General features: G+C 41.5%; 1 protein-coding gene across 6 annotated transcripts in view; it reads left to right on the top strand.

Moving 5' to 3' along the window:
- The window catches only part of KMT5B (lysine methyltransferase 5B), a 55334-nt gene extending 33705 nt beyond the window's left edge, over positions 1–21629 (top strand). For 5 of the 6 annotated variants that reach the window (XM_058526216.1, XM_058526217.1, XM_058526214.1 and 2 more), the window contains 7 exons: positions 873–1038; positions 2039–2148; positions 3609–3775; positions 4072–4091; positions 4172–4308; positions 10176–10372; positions 17343–21629. In XM_058526216.1, coding sequence (XP_058382199.1) covers positions 873–1038; positions 2039–2148; positions 3609–3775; positions 4072–4091; positions 4172–4308; positions 10176–10372; positions 17343–18820 — 2275 coding nt within the window. In that variant the 3' untranslated portion in view covers positions 18821–21629. Of the gene's footprint in view, positions 1–872; positions 1039–2038; positions 2149–3608; positions 3776–4071; positions 4092–4171; positions 4309–10175; positions 10373–11402; positions 12085–17342 lie in introns of those variants that run through there. The other variant, XM_058526219.1, reaches the window with a different exon arrangement.
- Positions 21630–21964: the final 335 nt, after the last annotated feature.

Consider the following 21964-nt stretch of genomic DNA (forward strand, 5'->3'; position numbering starts at 1 on the left):
AAAAAAACCCAAAACCTTATTTGGGAAAATAAGCCAAATGAAATTGACATGAGAAGAAATTTTGAAATTAAGATCCAAGTTCCTTTAATCATAGTACACGTGTTTTATTGAGAACACAGCTTTAGAACAAGGGGCTTACATGGCCCATGATTGTGTCGTGTGTTAATGTCTGCCTAGCATGTGATGTTCTGAAGTCATTATAGCCGATTTTACAATAGAAGCCTTTTAAAATTCTACCCCAACACTTTTTCCTTACATCACCAGTACAGCAGTATCACTGCTGCAATTGTACTTTTTGCCCTCTCTTTGTTCTCTGAATGCAGTTAGCAAAGATTCATTTGACATGGGTGTTGGAACATCAAGGTGTGTTTCACAACCTGTTGGGATGCCTAGTTTGGGGTTTTTCTATCTGTACGTAGAGAGCGTTTTTGTTTATGGCATGGTTTTGTTTGCTTCTTCGTTCTTCTGAAGCTCATTGCCTTGCATTCCTATGGCTTGATTCTGCATGTTTTACAAAATTCTTGTCATTCTAATTCTCAACTAGACAAACTGTATTCTAGATCTTTCATTTTGTACCTTCCAAAGTAGAGGACTAGTAGTAGCCTGAATCAGACAGCTTTCGTTTGAATCATCTGGTCACCTCTCAGTTAATGAGATAACAGTGAAATAAAAATATGAAAATACCTTATGAAGAAAGAGAAGTTATATTTCCTGGTGATCAGTATTACTTGAATAGTAATTATCAACATGATTGATTGTTCTCTTTTGTTAGGTCTGGCTGTTTTTAGGTTATTACCTGTTTCTCAAGATCTCTTAACAGTGGCCCCAGGATGATGGCAGATAACTAAAGTTATGGTTTTGATTTCTTTCAGATTTCGGCCAATTAAAGGAAGGCAAGAGGAACTAAAGGAAGTAATTGAACGTTTTAAAAAAGATGAACACTTGGAGAAAGCCTTCAAATGTTTGACTTCAGGCGAATGGGCACGGCACTATTTTCTCAACAAGAACAAAACGCAGGAGAAATTATTCAAGGAACATGTAGGTGTAGTAATAAGATTAATACTACTGTATTTATCCGTCTGGATAAGAGTAAAGGAAACAAAAGCCTAAATTTAGTGAACACTGAAACTTTGAATCAGTTTTTCATAAGACTAATCAGTATGAAGATCTAATAACACTTAAGATCATTTCTATGGGGCCCGCCCCGTGGCTTAGCGGTTAAGTGCGCGCGCTCCGCTACTGGCGGCCTGGGTTCAGATCCCAGGTACGCACTGACGCACCGCTTGTCCAGCCATGCTGAGGCCGCATCCCACATACAGCAACTAGAAGGATGTGCAACTATGACATACAGCTATCTACTGGGGCTTTGGGGAAAAAAAATGAGAAGGATTGGCAATAGATGTTAGCTCGGGGCTGATCTTCCTTACAAAAAAAAAAAAAAAAAAAAAAAAAAAGATCATTTGTATGACTATCCAAAGAGAAAACTTTGTCATCTGTAAGTGAAGTGCATTGTGAACTTTTAGAGTGACATAGCCAAGCTATTAGGTAGATGTGAAATTTTTCCACTACGTGAAATTTTTAGTGTGTGTGTGAGGAAGATCAGCCCTGAGCTAACATCCGTGCTAATCCTCTTTTTTTTTTTTTTTTTTTTTTTTTTTTGGCTGAGGAAGACTGGCTCTGAGCTAACATCTATTGCCAATCCTCCTTCTTTTTTCCCCCCAAAGTCCCAGTAGATAGTTGTATGTCATAGTTGCACATCCTTCTAGTTGTTGTATGTGGGACGCGGCCTCAGCATGGCCGAACAAACAGTGCATTGGTGCGTGCCCAGGATCCGAACCCTGGGCCACCAGTAGCGGAGCGTGTGCACTTAACTGCTAAGCCATGGGGCTGGCCCTTGAAATTTTTAAATAACAGCAAAGTTTTTTACTTAATGATCTTAAATGTTTACATTGTTGGTGGTGGTTTGCTTTTATAATTCTGAAAAAAATCTAGCAGGATAAATAATATAAAGTTAATACCAATTTTTTTCCTGTTTTAGGTATTTATTTACTTGCGAATGTTTGCAACTGACAGTGGATTTGAAATATTGCCTTGTAATAGATACTCATCAGAACAAAATGGAGCCAAAATAGTTGCAACAAAAGAGTGGTAACTATTATACTAGTATAAACCCATGAAGTCATTTTATTTAAAGTTCTCCCTTAAATTACTGTTCAAGTGCTAAGAAGGTCGTGGGGAGGAATGAAGCCAGAGCTCACCCTAAAGGAGCCGGCGCACGGCCAGTGCCTCGGCCCAGCGACCAGGGTCAGGGTGGTGAGATTAGAAGTCTGAGTTAAACCAGGTTCTGTCTCTAAACTAAGCCAGAGTGCTTTTTGTTTTCCATTTATTGAGTCTGGTGCCTGCTCAGTGACAGGACTACTGAAAGGTTAGGGGTAACCTGGCTTCCAGAGTCAGTCTTTCACTGGCCTAGAAGAAAGGTTGGGTATGAAGTCTTAATAATCCCAGGAATTTCCCAGGTGGAAGCTTCCTAACGCATTGCCTACAAAAAATGTATATGTATGTACCAGCTTAAATAAAAGTAATAAAATTGAGCCCAGCTTGGAGGGATAAAAGCCATACATGGAAGAGAGAATATGTGATTTTTATCTATCCTCTCATGCCTGTTCCCTACCTTATCTCCCAGAAGAAGTATGTAGCCCCTCTCATATACCACCCCCAGTATTTCTTATAGCAAAAAGTGTAGGGTCAGGTACCTACAAATGGAGTGGGCAAAGAGCATTCTCCCCTCCCAGGCCTCTTGAGTGGATGTGTGTTCGTGAGTGAACGTTATTTCCCTTGGGATGGTGTCAGCCTGCTAATCGGCTCCCATGGCTCCCTGTGTTGCAGTTGGAGGTGGAGCTTTGAGATCTCGGGTTCTAGAGCTGCACTGTCCAGTACAGTAGCCACCAGCCATGTATGGCTATTGAGCCCTTGAAATGTGGCTAGTCTGAATTGAGAAGTGCTCTAAATGTGATGTACATGCCAGATTTTATATTAAATTGTATTTCTTGTTAATATTTCTTATACCGATTTACCTGTTGAATTATCTAGTGGGTTAAAATATACTACTAAAAGTAATTTCACCTGTTTTCTCTTGACTTGCTTAATGTGGCTGCTAGAACGTTGAAGTTTCGGTGTTTGGCTTGCATTACATTTCTGTTGGGTGGTGCTGCTCTAGAGGGGGACGTCCTAATTCTGGGTCCTCACAGCCCTTTACTACTACCTGTCTCTGTCTCCTTCATCCATTGTCAGCAAGGTGAATTCAGTGCAGCAGGTATTTGAGTCCTTTCTGCCTGCAAAACACTATACTAGGTGCTGCAGGGGGTCAGAGACAGGTAGCACAGTTCCTGCCCTGGAGGACCTTCCAGTCTCCGGTGGAGATAAAGCAGCCGCACAGGCAACCATGCACAAGGCTGTGGGGCTTCCAGGCGGGATCCAGGGTAGTCAGCCAAAGTACGCACGGCCAGGTCCTCTCAATCCCTGGTGTTTAGTGGACAGGATTATTTGATTAACAGAAGCCGTATTATTTATAATTACTAGTAATTTTTAACATCACATATTTTAAATAGGAAACGAAATGACAAAATAGAATTACTGGTGGGTTGTATTGCCGAACTTTCAGAAATTGAGGAGAACATGCTGCTTAGACATGGAGAAAACGACTTCAGTGTCATGTATTCCACAAGGAAAAACTGTGCTCAGCTCTGGCTTGGTCCTGCTGCATTTATAAACCATGGTAAGCTTTCTTTCTCAGGTGTTAGTTAGCACTGGTGTGGGGCAGTACTGCTAAAAATTAGAATGCCGTATCACACTGTGTAAAACCTTTATCTTCTTTTAAAGGAGGGTTTGAAATACGGATTCTTTTTCTTTTTTTCCACAAACTTATTAAATATTCCTGTGCTCTAACTTGAGACCTAAATTTCTGTCAAAAGTTGTAAAATTATATGGAAAGCTTATTTCAGATTTCTGTAATTGTTCGTGTTTCAGATCTTTCCTACAGTTAATTGACTTTATCTTTTGGACATTTTTCAGATTGCAGACCTAACTGTAAGGTAAGCATAAAAATTTTTTATCTCAAGTATTTTGTTTCTGCTTCAGGTATGAGTTTCTTAATGAGTTAACTTTATTTCAGTTTGTGTCAACTGGTCGAGATACAGCGTGTGTGAAGGCTCTAAGAGATATTGAACCTGGAGAAGAAATTTCTTGTTATTATGGAGATGGGTTTTTTGGAGAAAATAATGAGTTCTGCGAGTGTTACACTTGTGAAAGGTAAAGTATTAAGTAGATGTTCAGCTTTTACAATCTTTTAACCACCTGATGATTATGGGCATTAACTCACGTTATCTCCTCATCATTTAAATGCAAGGATACTCTTTTATGGTTTGTGCATCGTACCCAGTACAACATGCATGAACAAAATCAAAGGCTACAGAAATATTTAGGGGCACTGGCACCTGATCCTTTAAAATCTTATTACTACCAACTGTTGTTCTTATGAGTAAATCAGAATACAGATATTCTTAAGGAGAGAATGGGAAATACCTTATACACTCGTGCGCATGCACACACAGTGCCAGCGTACGGGTGCCCCCAAAGTAGCAAGTGAAGTTCACCACTAATAGTCACGTAAAAACGCTGAAGTTGTCTTGTGTGTTACCAACCTGTGTCTTCTGGAATTTTTATGTTTTAGTGCACATACTCTTCATAATTCCTAAAGTCTGTCACTTAGTGAGGAACTCTCTTTGGAGTTCAAGATTCTGGAGTCCTTGTAGAAATCCCCCGGATCTGCCTTAGCAGGACTGCATGTTCACACTCCTCACTGTAGTGGCTTCTGCATACAGGAGCTCACTGAGGCGGCCTCACGAGCTGTCCAGGCTAGTGCTGCGGGAAGGCTAACATTACAAGGTAGTGCAGACTTGCATAGGCCACACTGTGGAGCAGACCTGGATTTGTTGAGCCCGTTTTACATACCTTGCGCGGTGCTGGACACTCTACCAACCCTGACTCCTTCAGTCCTCACAGCCATCCTGTGAGAGAGTGAACTAGTAATGTGCCCACATAGCAAGTGCAGAAACCTAAGTGTCTGAACACCAGGGTCAGCCTAACTTCAGAGCCCTCATCCATTTCATATTGCTTTTGCAAATCTGAGCAAAGATTTCCAGTAGTTCTGCTTCTCCCACTTAGAACACCCAGCCTACAGCCACCAGCCTAACTGTTTCCCTTCCTTCCAGGTAGCCAGGGGTTTCTCTGCTCTCATGAGAGAGCAGAGGCACAGAGTCCTAGTACTGCCCCTGCTGTGTCTCTCCCAGCTTTGGGGCCTTGCCATGAAGGAGTGGCAGAAAACCTATTCTTGATGCTGCTGAATTTTTGCCCCTTTTTTTTGTAGGGGGCGAGGAATAAAATTTGTTTTTCTACATAAAAAATGGTTCAAATCTTTGTTAAATCTTAGACAAGTCCACAAAAAAGACCCTTTAATCCATGAAGTAGTTTAATTATAGTTGAATAATGCTTTAAAATCATTTTATAGAGGCAACATAGTATAGCAGTTAAGTGCCTGAGATCTGGAGTCACACTGCCTGGGGTGGAATCCTGCAACTCTGCATTGCATCAGCTATGTGATTTTGGACAACTTAGCTGCTTTTGTGCCTTAGGTACCCCATCTGCAAAATGGGGATAACATCAGAAGCTATCTCTTAGGGTTGCTGTGAGGATTAAATGAGTTCTACATAAAGCATGTAGAACAGCACAGAGTTAATACTCAAATGTTAGCTATCAAATTATTTTGTGGTTTCTGGTTATTTTCCCCTTAGAATATAAGCTCCTTGAAGGCAGAGATTTTTATCTTTGTCATTTACTATTATATCCCCAGCCTCCAGAACAGTGCCTGGCACATAGTAGATCCTTGAGGAATATTTGGTGAATGAATGAATGAATGGAGCAAATGACACACTAAGTTTTTGAAGGCTGTCCTGAAAAACATACCCACATACTCAGGATTCCAAACCACTCCTGAAACAGCTCTTTCACTGGTTTAGAACTACACGTGTCATTATGCCCCTTGGGCAGATTATTTCTCTTCCATGAGCATCAGTTTCTCACTGGTCAGATGAGGGTAGTCATCTCCTCAGGCTTAGTGTGAGGAATAAATAGAAACATGTGCAAATCCTCTTTAAGTGGAAAGGCCTAATACAGAACAGTAGGCATGGCTATTGTCAGACTATTTGAGCAGTTGGATTTAAAGATTGGCTACGAATACTCTTGAAATTCTCAGGAACACTAAATTGTTTCTGCCTTTCCAGAAATTAGGTGAGAGGATGAGACTAGTCAAAGAAACTCATTCAATTATTCATCAGATATCAACTGAATGGTTAGTTACTTTATGTTAGGCCTAGTATATGTAGGGTAAACAAGATGAGCACCATGCCAGCTGTGAGGGCAGTGCAGTGAAAGGGACACACACACAGTGCTAGGAGCTGGAGGGTGAGAAGAGGTGGCCCAACGAAGACATGCGAGTGGACAGAATGCTTACAGAGGCGCTGAGCTCCTGGGTAGAGTGTCCAGGGTACATTGGATGCTTGTTTCTGGGCCATAACCATCCTAACACAATGGCAGTTGTGGTACATTCATAAGTAAGTACTGCAGATTTCACTGTAGAAAATTTGAGAAATAAAATCTAATGACCAAAAAATATGAAGAACCAAAATATTTTAAAGCTTATGTGAAAGTATGTCTGATGATAGCCAAGAAAAAATTTCTAAAGTATAGTTAAGGGAGATTTGCCTTAACATATATTAAAAGTTACTATGAAACAGTAGTGATCAAAACTTGATGATAGTGGCCCAGAAACAGACAAATAGTTAAGAGAACATGAATACAGTCCTGAAATAAAGGCAAGTAAGTATGAGGTCTTAATACCACTTATGGGGAAATGATCATTTCTTTAATAAGTTATGTTGGTATAATTTATTGCGCATCTGGAAGAAAATGAAGCTAAGGCCCCATCTCACGCCATATACAAGGTAAATTCCAGATAGTTTAAAGATCTAAATTGAAAAATGCAATGCAAAACTATAAGAAAAAAATTAGGAGAATATATGTCTAACCTTGGGATAGTGGAGATCTTTTGAAAGAAGTAAAACAAGAAATGGTGAATACAAAAATTTTTGAGTGGCCAAAAGTAAAGTCAAAGATGGATGATAAACAACTAAAGGGAGAAAAAGGATACATATTGCCAAGAGTTAATATCCTAATAACAGAACACTCCTATAAGCTCATGAGGAAAAGACTGACTCCAGCAGGAAAGAAAGTAAGGCGGATGCTGCACAGAAAGTGACAGCTGTGGACAAGGACATTAAAACAGTAATTGGGTATTCATTTCACTATCAGATTGGCAGATTTTAAGACATACTGCTGGTGAGGATGTGGAGAAGCAGGCACTCACACAATGTCAGTAGGGGCGTAAATTGCTGTAACGTTTCAGGAAAGTACTCTGGCAATATTTGTTAAAAACAGACTCACCCTGTTACCTGGCAGTCATTCCCATTGGGAGGATCTGTCCTGTGGAAACGTGAGTGCTAGTTAGTAAGGATATGGTTTCAAGAGCAGTAGAGCAGCAGTGTTGAAGGTGGCAAGCGAAAACAAAAAACCCCACAAGTTTTAGTAATCACCATTGGGGAGGGGTTGAATAAATTATGGAATGTTTATTCAATGTAAAGTACAACTTTGAAAACGTGTTCAGTTCAGATTTATTTGTCCATGATGTAATGATAAGAAAGCTGATCGTTGAGTAAAATGTATGGTATTATCCTATTTTGGTTTTGTTTGCTGAAAAAGAAACAACGTAAAGAGGTGTGTAGACCATGGTAAAGGAATGGACTGTTGGCAGATGGTTAATGCTGGTACCTCAGGACTCTGGGGATGGAGGGTGGTTGGGAGATACTATTTACTTTTGCTTTATGGATATACTGTCCTAGGATTGTTTCACTTTTTACATAAGTTAAGAAATAAAGGAGGTAGAGAAGCAGACGAATGGTGGAGTTTTACTTAAAAAAACTCTCATTTCCACATAAAATAATTCCACCACAATCATTTATTTTGTGTTTGTGTACTTTTTTTTTTTTTTTTTTTTTTTGTGAGATCAGCCCTGAGCTAACATCCATGGCACTACCTCCTCTTTTTGTTGAGGAAGACTGGCCCTGGGCTAACATCCGTGCCCATCTTCCTCCACTTTATATGGGACGCCGCCACAGCATGGCTTGACAAGCGGTGCCTTGGTGCACGCCCTGGATCCGAACCTGGGCCACCAGCAGCAGAGCGCGTGCACTTAACCACTACGCCATCGGCCCGGCCCTAATTGTACTTTAAGTATGGCCCATCTTTCAGGAATGAACCAGAAATGTTACAACTTAGGGTAAAAAGGCATAGAATATCTGAAAATACTTGATTACTTTAGTTCATAGGAAATTAAATAGCCTTCGGGATTCACTCATTTACTTTCTGAATATAGTTTACAGTGGAGTGGAGTGTAACTGGTTGCCTGCCTGGTGAAGATTCCCTAAAGGTTTTTACACGGATTTCTAGTACACCTTTTGAAAAAAGAATTGAGGCAGTCCCACCATAAGTTTTTGTTGTAGTTTTTACAAAAGCATTAATAAAAATTGAATTCCAGATGCATTCTGGGAAGGTGAAGAAAGCAAGAATGCTCACCTTACTTACCAAAAATAGTTTCTGCATTAGGTTTAGGCCTGTGCTCTCTAGCATGGAGAGGTAAGAACGTAGGGAGGGAAAATAAAATTTCCATTGTCTCTTAGCAAAAGGTGAAACACTGATTCCTCCGGTGAGAAAAGTTATCTTCTCTTCATCTAAATCCTAGAAAAAATAAATCGCATGGGATTTTATGGAGGGCGATACTGCTTTCATGATGGAGGGTGTTCACAGTTTTGCCACAAGTTCAGAAGCTGTTATTATACAGCTTTCACAAGCTAAGGCCAATAAAAGGCAAGTCAGTGAAGGCAGTTTTGGCCAAAGAGATTTCTCATTTTTTAAGTGCAATATGTAGTGCTTTTTTTTAACCTCGTTAATTTAGAATTTACTTATTCTTTTGAATAGAGCTGGATATAAATTTACCTTTATACACTGAATAAAGCGAAGATTTCCAAAGCTAGATTCATTTAAGGAAGTTTAGGAGGACCTCTTATAAGCACCCTCACTTCGGAAGAATTTACATAAATATAAATAATTGACACAGGTTACATATCATCCTTATCCAGTGGTGAAAGCAAGTCTTTTAACGTCTTATTTAGTAGCATTTTATTAATTATGATCATTCATGTTTACTTCAGTAACAGTTTTTATTGTTCCAGAAGTCAAATTTTCACTAATATAGCCTAGCCTTCTTATAGTATTTCAGTTAGGATCTGTTTGTATCTAGCATTAAGTTCTAAGTAATGACTTAATGTATGGAAATTTTCTGATTTCTTTTTTTAATTCCTTAATTCTCAATATTCAGTAATGTGTTAAATTGTGCAGAACAAAACTGGAATATAATTAACAGGTGGGTTATTTAAGCTACAATTTAGACCTAACTGTTGCACCAGCCGGTTTTGAAATTGAAGAATTAGTTATTTATTTTTACCTACACATGAAGTTCTACAGGGTCCAATAGTTTCTCACGGGCAATTAACAATTGATTGAGGGCCGGCCCCGTGGCTTAGCGGTTAAGTGCGCGCGCTCCGATGCTGGCGGCCAGGGTTCGGATCCTGGGCGCACACCAACGTACCGCTTCTCTGGCCATGCTGAGGCCGCGTCCCACATACAGCAACTAGAAGGATGTGCGCTATGACATAAACTATCTACTGGGGCTTTGGGGGGAAAAAAATAAATAAATAAAATTAAAAAACGATTGACAATAGTCATAACAATTTGTTTTGTTATTTTAAATCTAGAAGGTTTTTTGCATTGATTTTATATACATGTTTAATTTCTTTTGAGATCCTAGGCTTGACAGATTTCCAGTGATGATTGAGGCCTCATCAGTTCATCACATCTGTTGACCTGATGTGGCCAAGTGTCCTCAGCAGCGAGCTTGTTGTAAGCAAGGATGCTGTTTGTTTAACCTGTGCTGTTTTCTCTTTCAGACGGGGAACTGGTGCTTTTAAATCCAGAGTGGGACTGCCAGCGCCTGCTCCTGTTATCAATAGCAAATACGGACTCAGAGAGACAGATAAACGTTTAAATAGGCTTAAAAAGTTAGGTGACAGCAGCAAAAATTCAGACAGTCAGTCTGTCAGCTCTAACACTGATGCAGATACCACTCAGGAAAAAAACAATGCAAGTAAGTAAGGGAGATTTGATAAGCATATCTTTTTTTTTTTTTTTTTTTAATATTTTCACACAATTTGCTATCTAAAGCGTGCTTGAATAGTTTTGATCTTTTAAATATTGAGAGAAGCTCTGGGACTCATGCGCTTCGGCAGTACTGCAAGGTTCTAGAAATGACTTGAGCTCAGAAGCAGTCTGTCCTGCCTCCGGATTCAGTCTGGTACTCTAGATGGAATTGTCTGCCTTTCAGGAATACTTGGTAACTGGATATGGAATTCTTCATCATGTGTTCCAGGGTCGTCATATGTTTGAGAGAAACATTTTCAAGGTGGTGGTTTCACTATAATGATGTCGTTAGGTTCTCTGAGAAGACAAAGGACTGGGTAGGGTCCCACAGACACATGCATGTTCCTGTGCCTAGCCAGTTTGTTAGGGTGGGTGATGGACTTGGGGAGTTGATAGCTTCTGGCCTCAAGGCTTCCCCCTTTTTAGTACTTGCTTGCCTTTTTCAAAATGAACTGGCCCAATTTACCAAACCACCAGTTACCAGACTCAGAATTGTGATAGAGGAGCATTTTGAGTGTCGCTATACTGTGACGTGTTGTGTAGCCACCAGCAAAAGTAGCAAGAGAGGTGAGAAGGAGAAGGAAGCAAGCTTTAAGATACCAGTTGTGTTTGGGGCAAGATCTAATGGAAACTGGAGAAAGAGAGAATGAAGAATAAAGAGAAAAGAAAGAGAAGAAAGCCTAAATGAGCAAAAGAAAACACCTCATGTTCGTGGAGCTTTGAAGTCCTGGAACCACTCTGATTGCTACTGGGTTTCATCTGGTAACACTAGTCTTCTCTAGGTGCCACTAGAACAGTCAGGTCTTGAGCCTGACTTGTCTCTAACAGGAATAAAGCCTCAAAGCTTTGGCTTGGCGATCCACAAAGTGGGCCTGTTGGGGCACTATCCATGTCCATGGTTACTTCTTAGCACCTGAGTACTCCTGGGAGCTGGTTGTTTTAGGCTCTTCTCCCTATCTTGGTTCCCTCCCCTGCAGGACATCCTGGAGGAAAGGGAAGGTGTCTCCCCCAATGGTGAATGTCACTGCCGTGAATTCCTGCATCCACCTGCTGCTGGGGGTCAGAGCCTGGCATCACCTCCTAGTGTAAAAGCAGTGCTGTGTTCCTCTTCCACTTGGTAGCGTCCAGAGAGAGTGAAAAGAGCAGTTAGTCCATCATCCACTGTCGCCTGTCAGTTCTGATAATAAATGCAGCATAATCAACGTTTGTTTTCTGAGTCTGGTTCCTTGGTGAAGCTGGAGACTTGTGAAGCCCACTTTATAGATATATACACAAAAACACTTAGAAGCGTGCTGCCGGACGTATATGGAAACAGCCGCAACGCTGTCCACAGTGAATGGCTCTGTGACATTTGTGGGGGTATTGTGTTTTTATGCATTAACTATATTACTATGTGTAGATAATGAGCTCAGTACACCACTTAAAAGATCAGAATGAAGATATCTTTTGGAAAGTGCTGAATGTACTAACTGCTATGTGGCCATCTAAGGAATATTTATTAATAAACCAAATACTTAGCAAAAGCCTGCTAGTTGTTGAAAAGATACAAAGGTGTATCAGACTCGGGCCCCTCCCTCAGGGAGCTTATGCCTTAGCTCCAGGGTAGGACAAGTACACAAGTGACTGTGCAGAGCAGACCATTAATGCCATTTTCTAAAGTAGAGGGAACGGCTAATCCCTTTGAGCTGTAGTCTCAGTATTACAGAATAGAAATATAGCACTTGCCAGTGACTGCTAATGTTAGGTGCTTACTTTACTCACATTACCTCTCTGCAGAAAAATTGTCTTGAGTACTTCACGGGTTGGTGCAACTAACTTGGAGGGTCGTGTGACAGAGTTGATAGATGTGGCTCAATGCTCTGAAGGAGCTGGAGGCTTACTCCACTAATCTCTGAGGCCGTCAGACATTTGGTCTGGTTCACAGCAGTATTTGCTCAGGCTGTCACATGTGTTCTCTTAGCTGTATTTCTTTGGTGTTTTGTGTCTCAACCATACTCTTCTGCCTGTTTGAAGGAAAGACTTGTTGAAACTGCAGCTGGTAGCAAAGCCAGAGCTGCCCGAACCTTTCTCCCAAGGGAGTGGACATCCATCGTGTGTATAGATTGAGACTGCTTTTTCTGGGCACAGCTGCCCATCTTTATTCTGCAGTTTGTCTAGAATTTAGCAGCTGACAGAGGCACTGCTTTCTTTGAACAGGATGTATGTTCTTTTTAAAGAAACATTTCTGCCTAGTCAGAAGAAAAATTATTTCTTCCTTCCACACAGATCCTTTTTTGAAAGGTGTCTCGGGAGCCACAACTTGACTGTTTTGCTTTAGCATCCAGAGAGAGGCGACAACAAGAAATCCATTTTCACACATTCAGTCCACAAACCTGAAGTATAATGCCATTATTGGAAGATTCTGGTTTCTTAGGCCTCTTGTGGCTCGATGGCTAGGCTACCCCCATAGTCAGTGCTGTGCTCTGGGACATGAGTCACTGCAAATGCCACAAGTCAGCGCAAGACACAGAGGCCTCGGTCGGTGGAGTAAGTTTATCTTGACTGGGGAGTGCCTGTCCTGGAGAGAGTGGACTGGGTCACCACTTCTCACTCTAGCCTGTCACAGACATCCCTGATTGGTCTGAATACTCTTTTCTGCTGAGCCTACAGGCTGCTCCAGAGTCCTTTCCAACACTCTTCCAGGCAGCTACTGCCGGTCTGTGTTTGTCATGTGAGACAGAAGCTGCTTGTTGTGCCTGATAAACTCCTTGAACTGAAGTCTTTAAAGTCCTGTTGAGGGTTTTCTGGATCCTCAGGTTCTGAAGATGCCAAGCTGTGTGCGGTCCTTGTATTTACTTTGGTTCACATTGATAGCATGCGTTTCTGGGGCTTTTATAGTTAAGAGCGTGGATGTAGCCCAAGCACTTAGGAAGCTTTGACATCATTTTGCTCTTGTATCTGGCTGTAATTCTTCATGCCCACACAGGGCTGCTGTATGGTTTTGGGGACACCCTGAAGTGACTGTGATAGCCATGCTGTGGGTCCTTAATCCTTGAGTGGTGACTGGCACCATAATAACTCTGTGGTATACCTTAGAAGCAGTGTAATACAGTGGTTACAAACTTGGACTCTTGAGCCACAGAATTCAGTTCACATCCCATCTCTGCCACTCACCAGATGGATGATCTTAGACATGGTAGTTCATGTAAGCTTCGTTTTCCCACAGCCGTAATAGCTCTTACTTCAAAGAATGCTTATTAGGATTGAGATCATACTAATTTGGCCATTTTGCACAGCACCTAGTGTATAACAATTGCGAAGAATGTGTATCTCCACCTAAAGTTACTGTTTATGCATTTGAGATATGTCCCAGCCACTAGGGAAGAGACTCATATATGACGTATTAGTGCTGAAGCCAGGGTAGCCACAGGCATACCTTATCTCCACTTCCCTCAGGATGCCTAGACTCTCAATAGACTTTTATTAGTTTGCCATTGTGGCCCCTGTCTTCCTCCTTTAGCCTGTGTTACTAACGTTCTCAAACTGCTCAAAGACAGTGTAGCACCTTTTTGGGTCAGTGAAGAGCCCTTGGCACTTACTGGACTCTCATCTTAGTCCCGTTGCTCATGTCTCTCTTGCCCAGCTTGTCTTTGTCTTCCTTGACCTTTGATTGGTGAGCACACCTTTTAGCTGGGCTTTTGATGAGAGAATGCTTTTCAAACAAAATGAGAATACACAGATAAATACATAAACATGAAAGTGAATTCTCCGTTGAAATAATCCAGAGCATCAAATTTAGTCTATTTTGTGCTGTTTAGAACACAGACACACTGAAGTGCTTTGTCAGTGGTTCACTGCAGTCAGCTAACAATGACTGTCTCGGAAGGAAGGGGTGGAAGGGGGAGAGCCCAGATTCAGAATCACTATAAAATGGTTCATCTAATGGTTTAAAATTAAGTGCCCAAGTAAAGAGAGTCTCAGGTGTCGTGAGAATACATTGGAATGGAAACCTGTCATACGTAGAAAGTCAGGACAGGCTCCCTGAGAGAAGGGTTTCCCAAACTGAGTCTTAAAGGGGGGTGAGAAGTTGGCCAAGTGAAGCATATTCAAAGTAGAGGGAATTTCATAAATGAAGATAATGGGGATGAGTGTAGGACTTGAATAAAGTTCATCATGGCTGGAGTGGAAGGTGGGAGGAAGGGATGTGACCATAATTTAAAACTATGGACCTTATTCTTAGGGCATTAGGTACTTGAAAGGTTTAAAGCCCAGAAGCGATGTGATGTACTAGGAAAATCGTTCTGGCTACATGGTGGAGAGTGGAATGTTGGGGAAGCAACAGGAGAAACCAGAAGAGGTAGGAAGCTATCCCATAGTTCAGGCAGGAGATTGTGGCACTGGAAATGGAGAAGATGGTTCCAGTGACGTTGCAGGAGTGGACTCCACGGGACATGGTGGTTGATTGGGTGAGGCCGTTAGAGAAAGCAAGAGTCAAGGATGACCTCGTTTCTGCTTGGGCAGCTGGGTGGATGGTGGTGGTATTGACCAAGATGGAGAACTTAGAAGGAGAAGTAGCCATAAGGCTTGATGGTGAGTTCAGTTTAAACATGTTGACTGAGGGACTTATGAGACAGCCTCAGGGAGATCCAGATGCCAGTGGGCATTTGGTGATATGGATCTGTAATTTAGGAGAGAATCGGGCTAGAGAAAGTGGTTCCGGGAACTGCCAGCACACAACGGTAATAGCAATGGAGGAGTGGTTGCTTACCACCCAGAGCCCACGTGTAGAGTTTCCAAAGGGCCTTAGGCCAGCAGAGCATGAGGAATGCAGTCTAAGGGGCAAGTGGAGGAAGATTGCCAGGGACGTGGAAGGAAAGTCAGGAAAGTGCTCTCATGGACAGCCAGGGGGCGAGGGTTTTTCAGGAAAAAGGATGATTAGCAATGTCACATTCTGCAGAGAAAGAAAGGTAAGGGCTGAAAAGTATTCACAGGGTTTCATGATAAGGAGCTTGTCAGAGTGGCAGAGGCTCTTGGAGGAAAAGGCTGCATCCAAATTACAGGGGGATTGCCGTCAAGACGACAATGTACGTGTGATCGTATGTGACGTGTAGGGGTGATTGCGGGAACGAAATGAGAATGGGGTGGGAAACAGAAAAGTAAGGTTGAGAACCACTAAGCTCCCGGGCATAGATCCTTGAAGAGTCCTAGGCTGAGCAGAGGGTTAGCGTAGCCACGTTTGAGCAAGCCAAGCACCAAAACACTAGTGTGTGTTCACATCAGTAAACATCTCGGTCCACCTTGTAGGAAGACTTGTAAGCTTATAAAGAAATACTCTAGCAAAAGAATTCTCTGAATATCCTTATATTTAAAAAATCATCTCCAGTAAGTTCCATATAATTCTGGTTCATAATCCATCAGTTCTCAAATTGAATGGCATCCAAACTTCACTACTCCTACTCTTCTAAAAATAAGTTGCCTCCGTTGTAGCAGCCCACATGGATAAGCACGTTCTTGGTTCAATCAGTGAATCTCATTCCTAGGAATTCTGCTGGTTTTGGTACCCTGAAGCCATTTATGAGCCAGTCTTCTTGAGTACAGAGCCTTCTATCCTTGGTGGTTTGATATTTTTGGAATGCTTGTTATACATTCTTGCTCATCTCTCTCAATAAAAATTAATGGTAACTTACTTGCTTAGCCATGCAGAAGGAACAGCAGTCACCCTGGCAACGCTCAGGCATATAGTAAGCGACGAAGTCTTTATTGGGTAGTATGCTGGGTTTATCCACATTCGTTGTTTTTTATTCTCCCCATTTTCTGGTGAGAGGTGGTGATTGTTAGTTTGGTCATCTCAGCTTCCCTAGGGAATGATTTAAAGGAGTATTTTGATGGGGAAGAGGTTTTCAGGTGGGAGATGGGGATACTAAATAATTGAGAAATTGACTCATATAAAACAGTGTAAGTACAGGTCCAAAAGTAATTGTGGAGAAAAACATGAAGACGGCAGAAAGTGGCAAGGTTGGAGGCTCATTATGGGAGCACCTTAAACGCGACTCACACATAAGCCTTTTGAGAAGTCATTTGACTGTCACGTTAGTTCTCAGGTTGTCATTCTCAGTAGGGTCATCACAGCCTTTTTGTATCCTGGTCCAGAAGAAGGAAATTGGATCTCCGATTGTCCCAAGAGTGTAACTCCAGCAGCAGTCTCCTTCCCTCTTTCAGTTTGATCCTTGGCAGCCCGCAGTCCCTGGAGGGAGGGAGCCATGTCAGTTCTGAAGCCCTTCGGAGTCTCTGCTGCTCCTCTCAGAGCTGACAGGAACTACTTAGAATAGTGTGGTTTTCTGGGGTAAACGTCTGTTGGGAATAACAATATATGGCTCCTAGGATCTGTTTCTTGTTTGAAACCGTTGTGGTAGGATTTGTCTCGCAGAGCCCATTAGTAATGTATTTCAGTCCTGTATTACTGGTCAAGTAATACACTTTGAGTTAATGAGTAATAGATTTTAGAAACATTTAAAATGATGAATTTAAGAAGAATTTGTGAAAGGAAAAAAAAAACCTATGATTTTTCCTTAGCTTTACTTCAAATTTTTTATGTGGGAAAGTACTAAATCAGGAAAAGAAATATTTAGTTTGGACCAGTATCATGATGAGGGACAAGCTTAGAGTGAAATGTAGAGCCTTGCTGTGCTAAGAGCTCTTTAACCATGAAATTACTTACCTCAAAAATGAATAGATGCGGCAGAAATGAGAGAACTTGAAGGAAAACAGCGTAGGGAATGTTTATGTGCTGGCGGAAACTGAGCTGGGGGTCTGTCTGCCGTATGTTTGTATAACCTGAACGTGTCATAACTAATAGTCTGGGTTTTGGCATTGTCTTGTTGAACTACTGTGTTACCAAGGTGGTTTTTCATCCTTTTTTTTTTTTTTTCCCTTTGCAGCTTCTAACCGAAAATCTTCAATTGGTGTGAAAAAGAACAGCAAGAGCAGAACATTAACAAGGCAATCTATGCCAAGAATCCCAGCTCCTTCCAATTCTACCTCAGCTAAGCTAACTCACGTAAATAATTCCAGGGTACCAAAGAAACTGAAAAAGCCCGCAAAGCCTTTACTTTCGAAGATAAAATTAAGAAATCAGTGCAAACGGCTGGAGCAAAAGAGTGCTTCGAGAAAACTCGAAATGGGAAACTTGGTACTTAAAGAGCCTAAAGTAGTTCTGTATAAAAATTTGCCCATTAAAAAAGATAAGGAGCTGGAGGGACCAGCCCAAGCCTCAGTGGCTGGTGGGTGCTCGACGAGACACGCAGCAAGAGAGCACAAACAGAGCTCCGGGCGAGGTGCTCCTGCTCATGGGGAGGGCGCTCCCTGCACGTACACAACCAGGCGGTCAGTGAGGACGAGAACGGACCTGAAGGAGACCTCTGACATCCAGCTTGAACCAAACACGTTGGACAGCTACAAGAATGGCTTGACGGAGCCTTGCCCCGACAGTGACGAGCAGCCGGCTCCTGCCATGCCGGAGGAAGAACTGGCTCATGAGACTGCACAGAATGGGGAAGCTAAGTGTCATAAGAATGACAACAGCATGTCGAGAAAGAAGTCAAGACAAGGAAAACTTGTGAAACAGTTGGCAAAAGCAGAGGAGTCCACTCCGGTGCATGATTCCCCTGGCAAAGCCGGCGTGGTGCCAGACGTGATGGGGCCCCACTCAGACCAGGGCGAGCACGGCGGCCCAGAGGGCGTGCCTGGGAGCTACCCAGACTGGGCTCCTTCCCCTGGGGGTGCTGCGGTTGTGACATCAGATGGCTTCAAAGCAAAAGACAACTTCAGAACTGCAAAAAGTAAAAAGAAGAGGCGCATTACGAGGTATGATGCACAGTTAATCCTGGAGAATAGCTCGGGGATCCCCAAGTTGACTCTTCGCAGGCGTCATGATAGCAGCAGCAAGACAAACGACCAAGAGAACGGTGGAGTGAATTCTTCAAAAATAAGCATCAAGTTAAGTAAAGACCATGAAAATGATAATAATCTCTATGTAGCAAAGCTTAATAATGGATTTAACTCAGGATCAGGCAGTAGTTCTACAAAATTGAAAATCCAGCTCAAACGGGACGAGGAGAGTAGGGGGTCCTATACTGAGGGGCTTCATGAAAATGGGGTGTGCTGTAGTGATCCTCTCTCTCTCCTGGAGTCTCAGATGGAAGTTGACGACTACAGTCAGTATGAGGAGGAAAGTACCGATGATTCCTCCTCTTCGGAAGGAGATGAGGAGGAGGATGACTATGATGATGACTTTGAAGATGATTTTATTCCTCTTCCTCCAGCCAAGCGATTGAGGCTAATAGTTGGAAAAGACTCTATAGATATTGACATTTCTTCCAGGAGAAGAGAAGATCAGTCTTTGAGGCTTAATGCATAAGCTCTTGGTCTTAATCTGACCTGGGATACCTACTTTAAAGAAATAAAAAATTCCAGTCAATTATTCCTCAACTGAAACATTTTAGTGGCAGCACTTCTGTTGTCTCTTCCCTTCTCAGCATAGTGCTGTAGAGTGTACAACGCACTGACTCTGCTGAAGTCTAGTTTGTGCAGATTTTTATTGTACTTTTTCAGTAGCCTTCTTATGTGCAATTCGGAGGTAGAGGTAAAGCCCTGTTGTAAAATAAAGGCTCAAGCAAAATTGTACAGTGACAGCAACTTTCCACCCAGGACGTTGAAGACAATAACGTGGCTACACAGTTTTCTTTTTTTAACTTTAAGAGCATCAACTGGCTCTTTAATATATGACTAAACAATAATTTAAAACAAATCATAGTAGCAGCATATTAAGGTTTTCTAGTATATGCTAATATCACCAGCAATGATCTTTGGCTTTTTGATTTACTTGCTAGATGTTTCCCCTTTGGAGTTGTGTCAGTTTCACACTGTCTGCTGGCCCAGGTGTACTGTTGTGGCCTTGGTTAAAATAGCAAACCATCGGTTGGGAGTCAAATTGGTTTCTTTGAAAAAAAAAAAAAGTACAATGACATGCGTGACCGCCAACTTTTCAGTACGTTGTCTGTATGAGGGTGGCAGTGTGCAGGATGAGTTTCGATGTGGCGTATTTATTGCTTGTCATGTAAATTAAAGACCTTGTATTTAACACTTTTCAATCCTTTTAGATAAAATTGTTCTTTGCAAGAATGATTGGTGCTTATTTTTTCAAAAATTTGCTGTGAACAATGTGATGACAACAAGCAACATTTATCTAATGAACTACAGCTATCTTAATTTGGGTCTTCAAGTTTTCTGTTGCACTTGTAAAATGCTACAAGGAATATTAAAAAACTATTCACTTTAACTTATAATAGTTTATGAAATAAAGACATGAGTCACAGCTTTTGTTCTGTGGTAACCTATAAAAAATGTTTGTCTTTGAAATTCATTGTAAAGAACTGAAGGCAATGTATATGTTGTAAATATTTGTGTGTTGTGAGAAATTTTTGTCATAAGAAATTAAAAGAACTTACCAGGAAGGTTTTTAAGTTTAGAAATATTCATGCCAATAAAATAGAAAATTATAAATATATAGTTTTAAGCACTGCATCAGTGGGAGTTCTTGGCTTATGTTAGTTTATGTATGAAAATATCAAAGATTTTTTGACTATATTATCAGTTAAAAAAGAGGAGTCAGATTTAATTTGTTTTTTGAAGCACTTTGAGAAGAGAAATTAATTTTAAGTAACTTAATGAGCAAATTTTTGATTACTACTTTATGTTCAATACCAATCTCATTTCTTTGGGTTATTTTACAAATCACTGAACAAAGGATTTGGGAATATAAATCTGTAACAGGTGTCTGACGCCAGTGGGTCTCTATGTCTGGGAAATGTGAACGTGTACTTTCAGATAATTCAGTGTTCCTGAGTAAAATCAATTTAGAGGATTTGTGTAGTGTCTAGAGAGAAGTAGCCCATGTCTTAAAACATTAAAAGGAATCTGCAGGTAATGAAAAGTCCAGTGGAGAAAACCTCAATGCTTACTGTTAGACTTATTGATTCCTACCAGTTTTCCAGGTTCTGGAGACATCATTTAAACTAAGTTCCTTAAAACTATTGCTAGTAGCTTTCAAATAGAAATTAATAATACTCATAAAAGTTTTTTAAATTTAGAATTTTTTTTCTCCTTACGTTCTTCAAGGAATCACTTGTAGTCTTACATCGTCTCCTGTTTGCTGCGGTGCAGTTAACCCCTCAGGTATTCATGTGGTAGCATGTGGCCGACTTCCTTGCCCCACACACTCTCCCCCACTTTGCTCCGTCTAGCCTTCCTCACCCCGAGAGAGAGGGCGGCCCCGCTAGGCCTATCGTGAGGCCCTCGGAGCGCCTTACACCGCGGCCAGTCCGCACGGTGGCCCTATGTGGGAGAAGTGGGAGACCGTGCCGCTAAGGAAGGTCAAGCTTAGACCCCACGTCTGGAAGGTCCCACCTTAGTTTGGGGTGTTTTGAAGCGGTTCCGAGACTAAATCCTGAACCGTTTCTTGGAATACCAACAGTAGCCCTGTCAGGAATTTCAATCTTAAGGAAAAAGTAACAAAATACCACATTTCCCACTTTTCTCCATTTTTAAGTGTTAATTTTAGTAACTTATTTATGCCGTTTGTTTTCACTTTATTTCGGCCTGTCTTTTGAGGCCGACCTTCCCGTGGGTCTGAGCAGTGCCGTTGGGCAGCGGTCACTGCCTCAGGAGTCGGTGTGCACAAGCGCTCGGCAGCCGCTGCTGGCGCCTTCCAGGGAAACCTAATTTCCGTTCTGCAAGTTAGGGGCCTCGGAGCTGTTCTGGCTCTGCTGTAGAGCTTCACTGTGTGGAAGGGCGAATCCACACCCTGGTGACCACTTGGAAAAGGTTGCATTCAATAAAACTTAGCTTGAGCTTATGCAATGATTGGTAAAGATTTTGGCATTGTAAGAATTAGGAAGTGATGGTAGAAATATATGTAAAGTATTCAATTTTCAATCATTTTTCAAATTACTGTTTTAAATTGTTTTGCTGAGTTGTAATACTTTTGAGATACAATGTATTCCTTGTACTGAAAGAATGAAAAAAGGACTTTTTCAGCATTTGAGGTAAGTTCTTTAACGTTTCATTAAAAACATTTTTTACAAATATTTTGTACATGCACTTGCAGTATTGAGGTTAATCATTTTAATAAATTCGGAAATTAAAACAATTTGGCCGGTGTTCACTGTATCTGAGAAGAAAAAATTAAAGTGGTGACTTCCTCCACAAGGTTTTAATTTACAGTCGAATTTGTAAAATCGGAGTTTCTAGAGCTTTTCAGTGTCGGTGAGTGGGGAGTTCTCTGAGCCCTGGTCTCCTTTTGCTGCTGGTGCTGCTGAGTTTCAGAGAATAGGGAGAAGCTCTCATTCTTCTCACAATGGGGAGGCTCCTTTTGTTTATCTATCTATCTATTTTTGGTGAGAACACGGCCCTGAGCTAACATCTGTGGCCATCTTCCTCTACTTTCTTGTCTGTGGGACGCTGGGCTTTATGAGTCGTGTGTAGGTCCTCACCCGGGATCTGA

The sequence above is a fragment of the Diceros bicornis genome, chromosome 31 (assembly GCF_020826845.1).
Source record: "Diceros bicornis minor isolate mBicDic1 chromosome 31, mDicBic1.mat.cur, whole genome shotgun sequence".
Taxonomy (NCBI): Eukaryota; Metazoa; Chordata; class Mammalia; order Perissodactyla; family Rhinocerotidae; genus Diceros; species Diceros bicornis.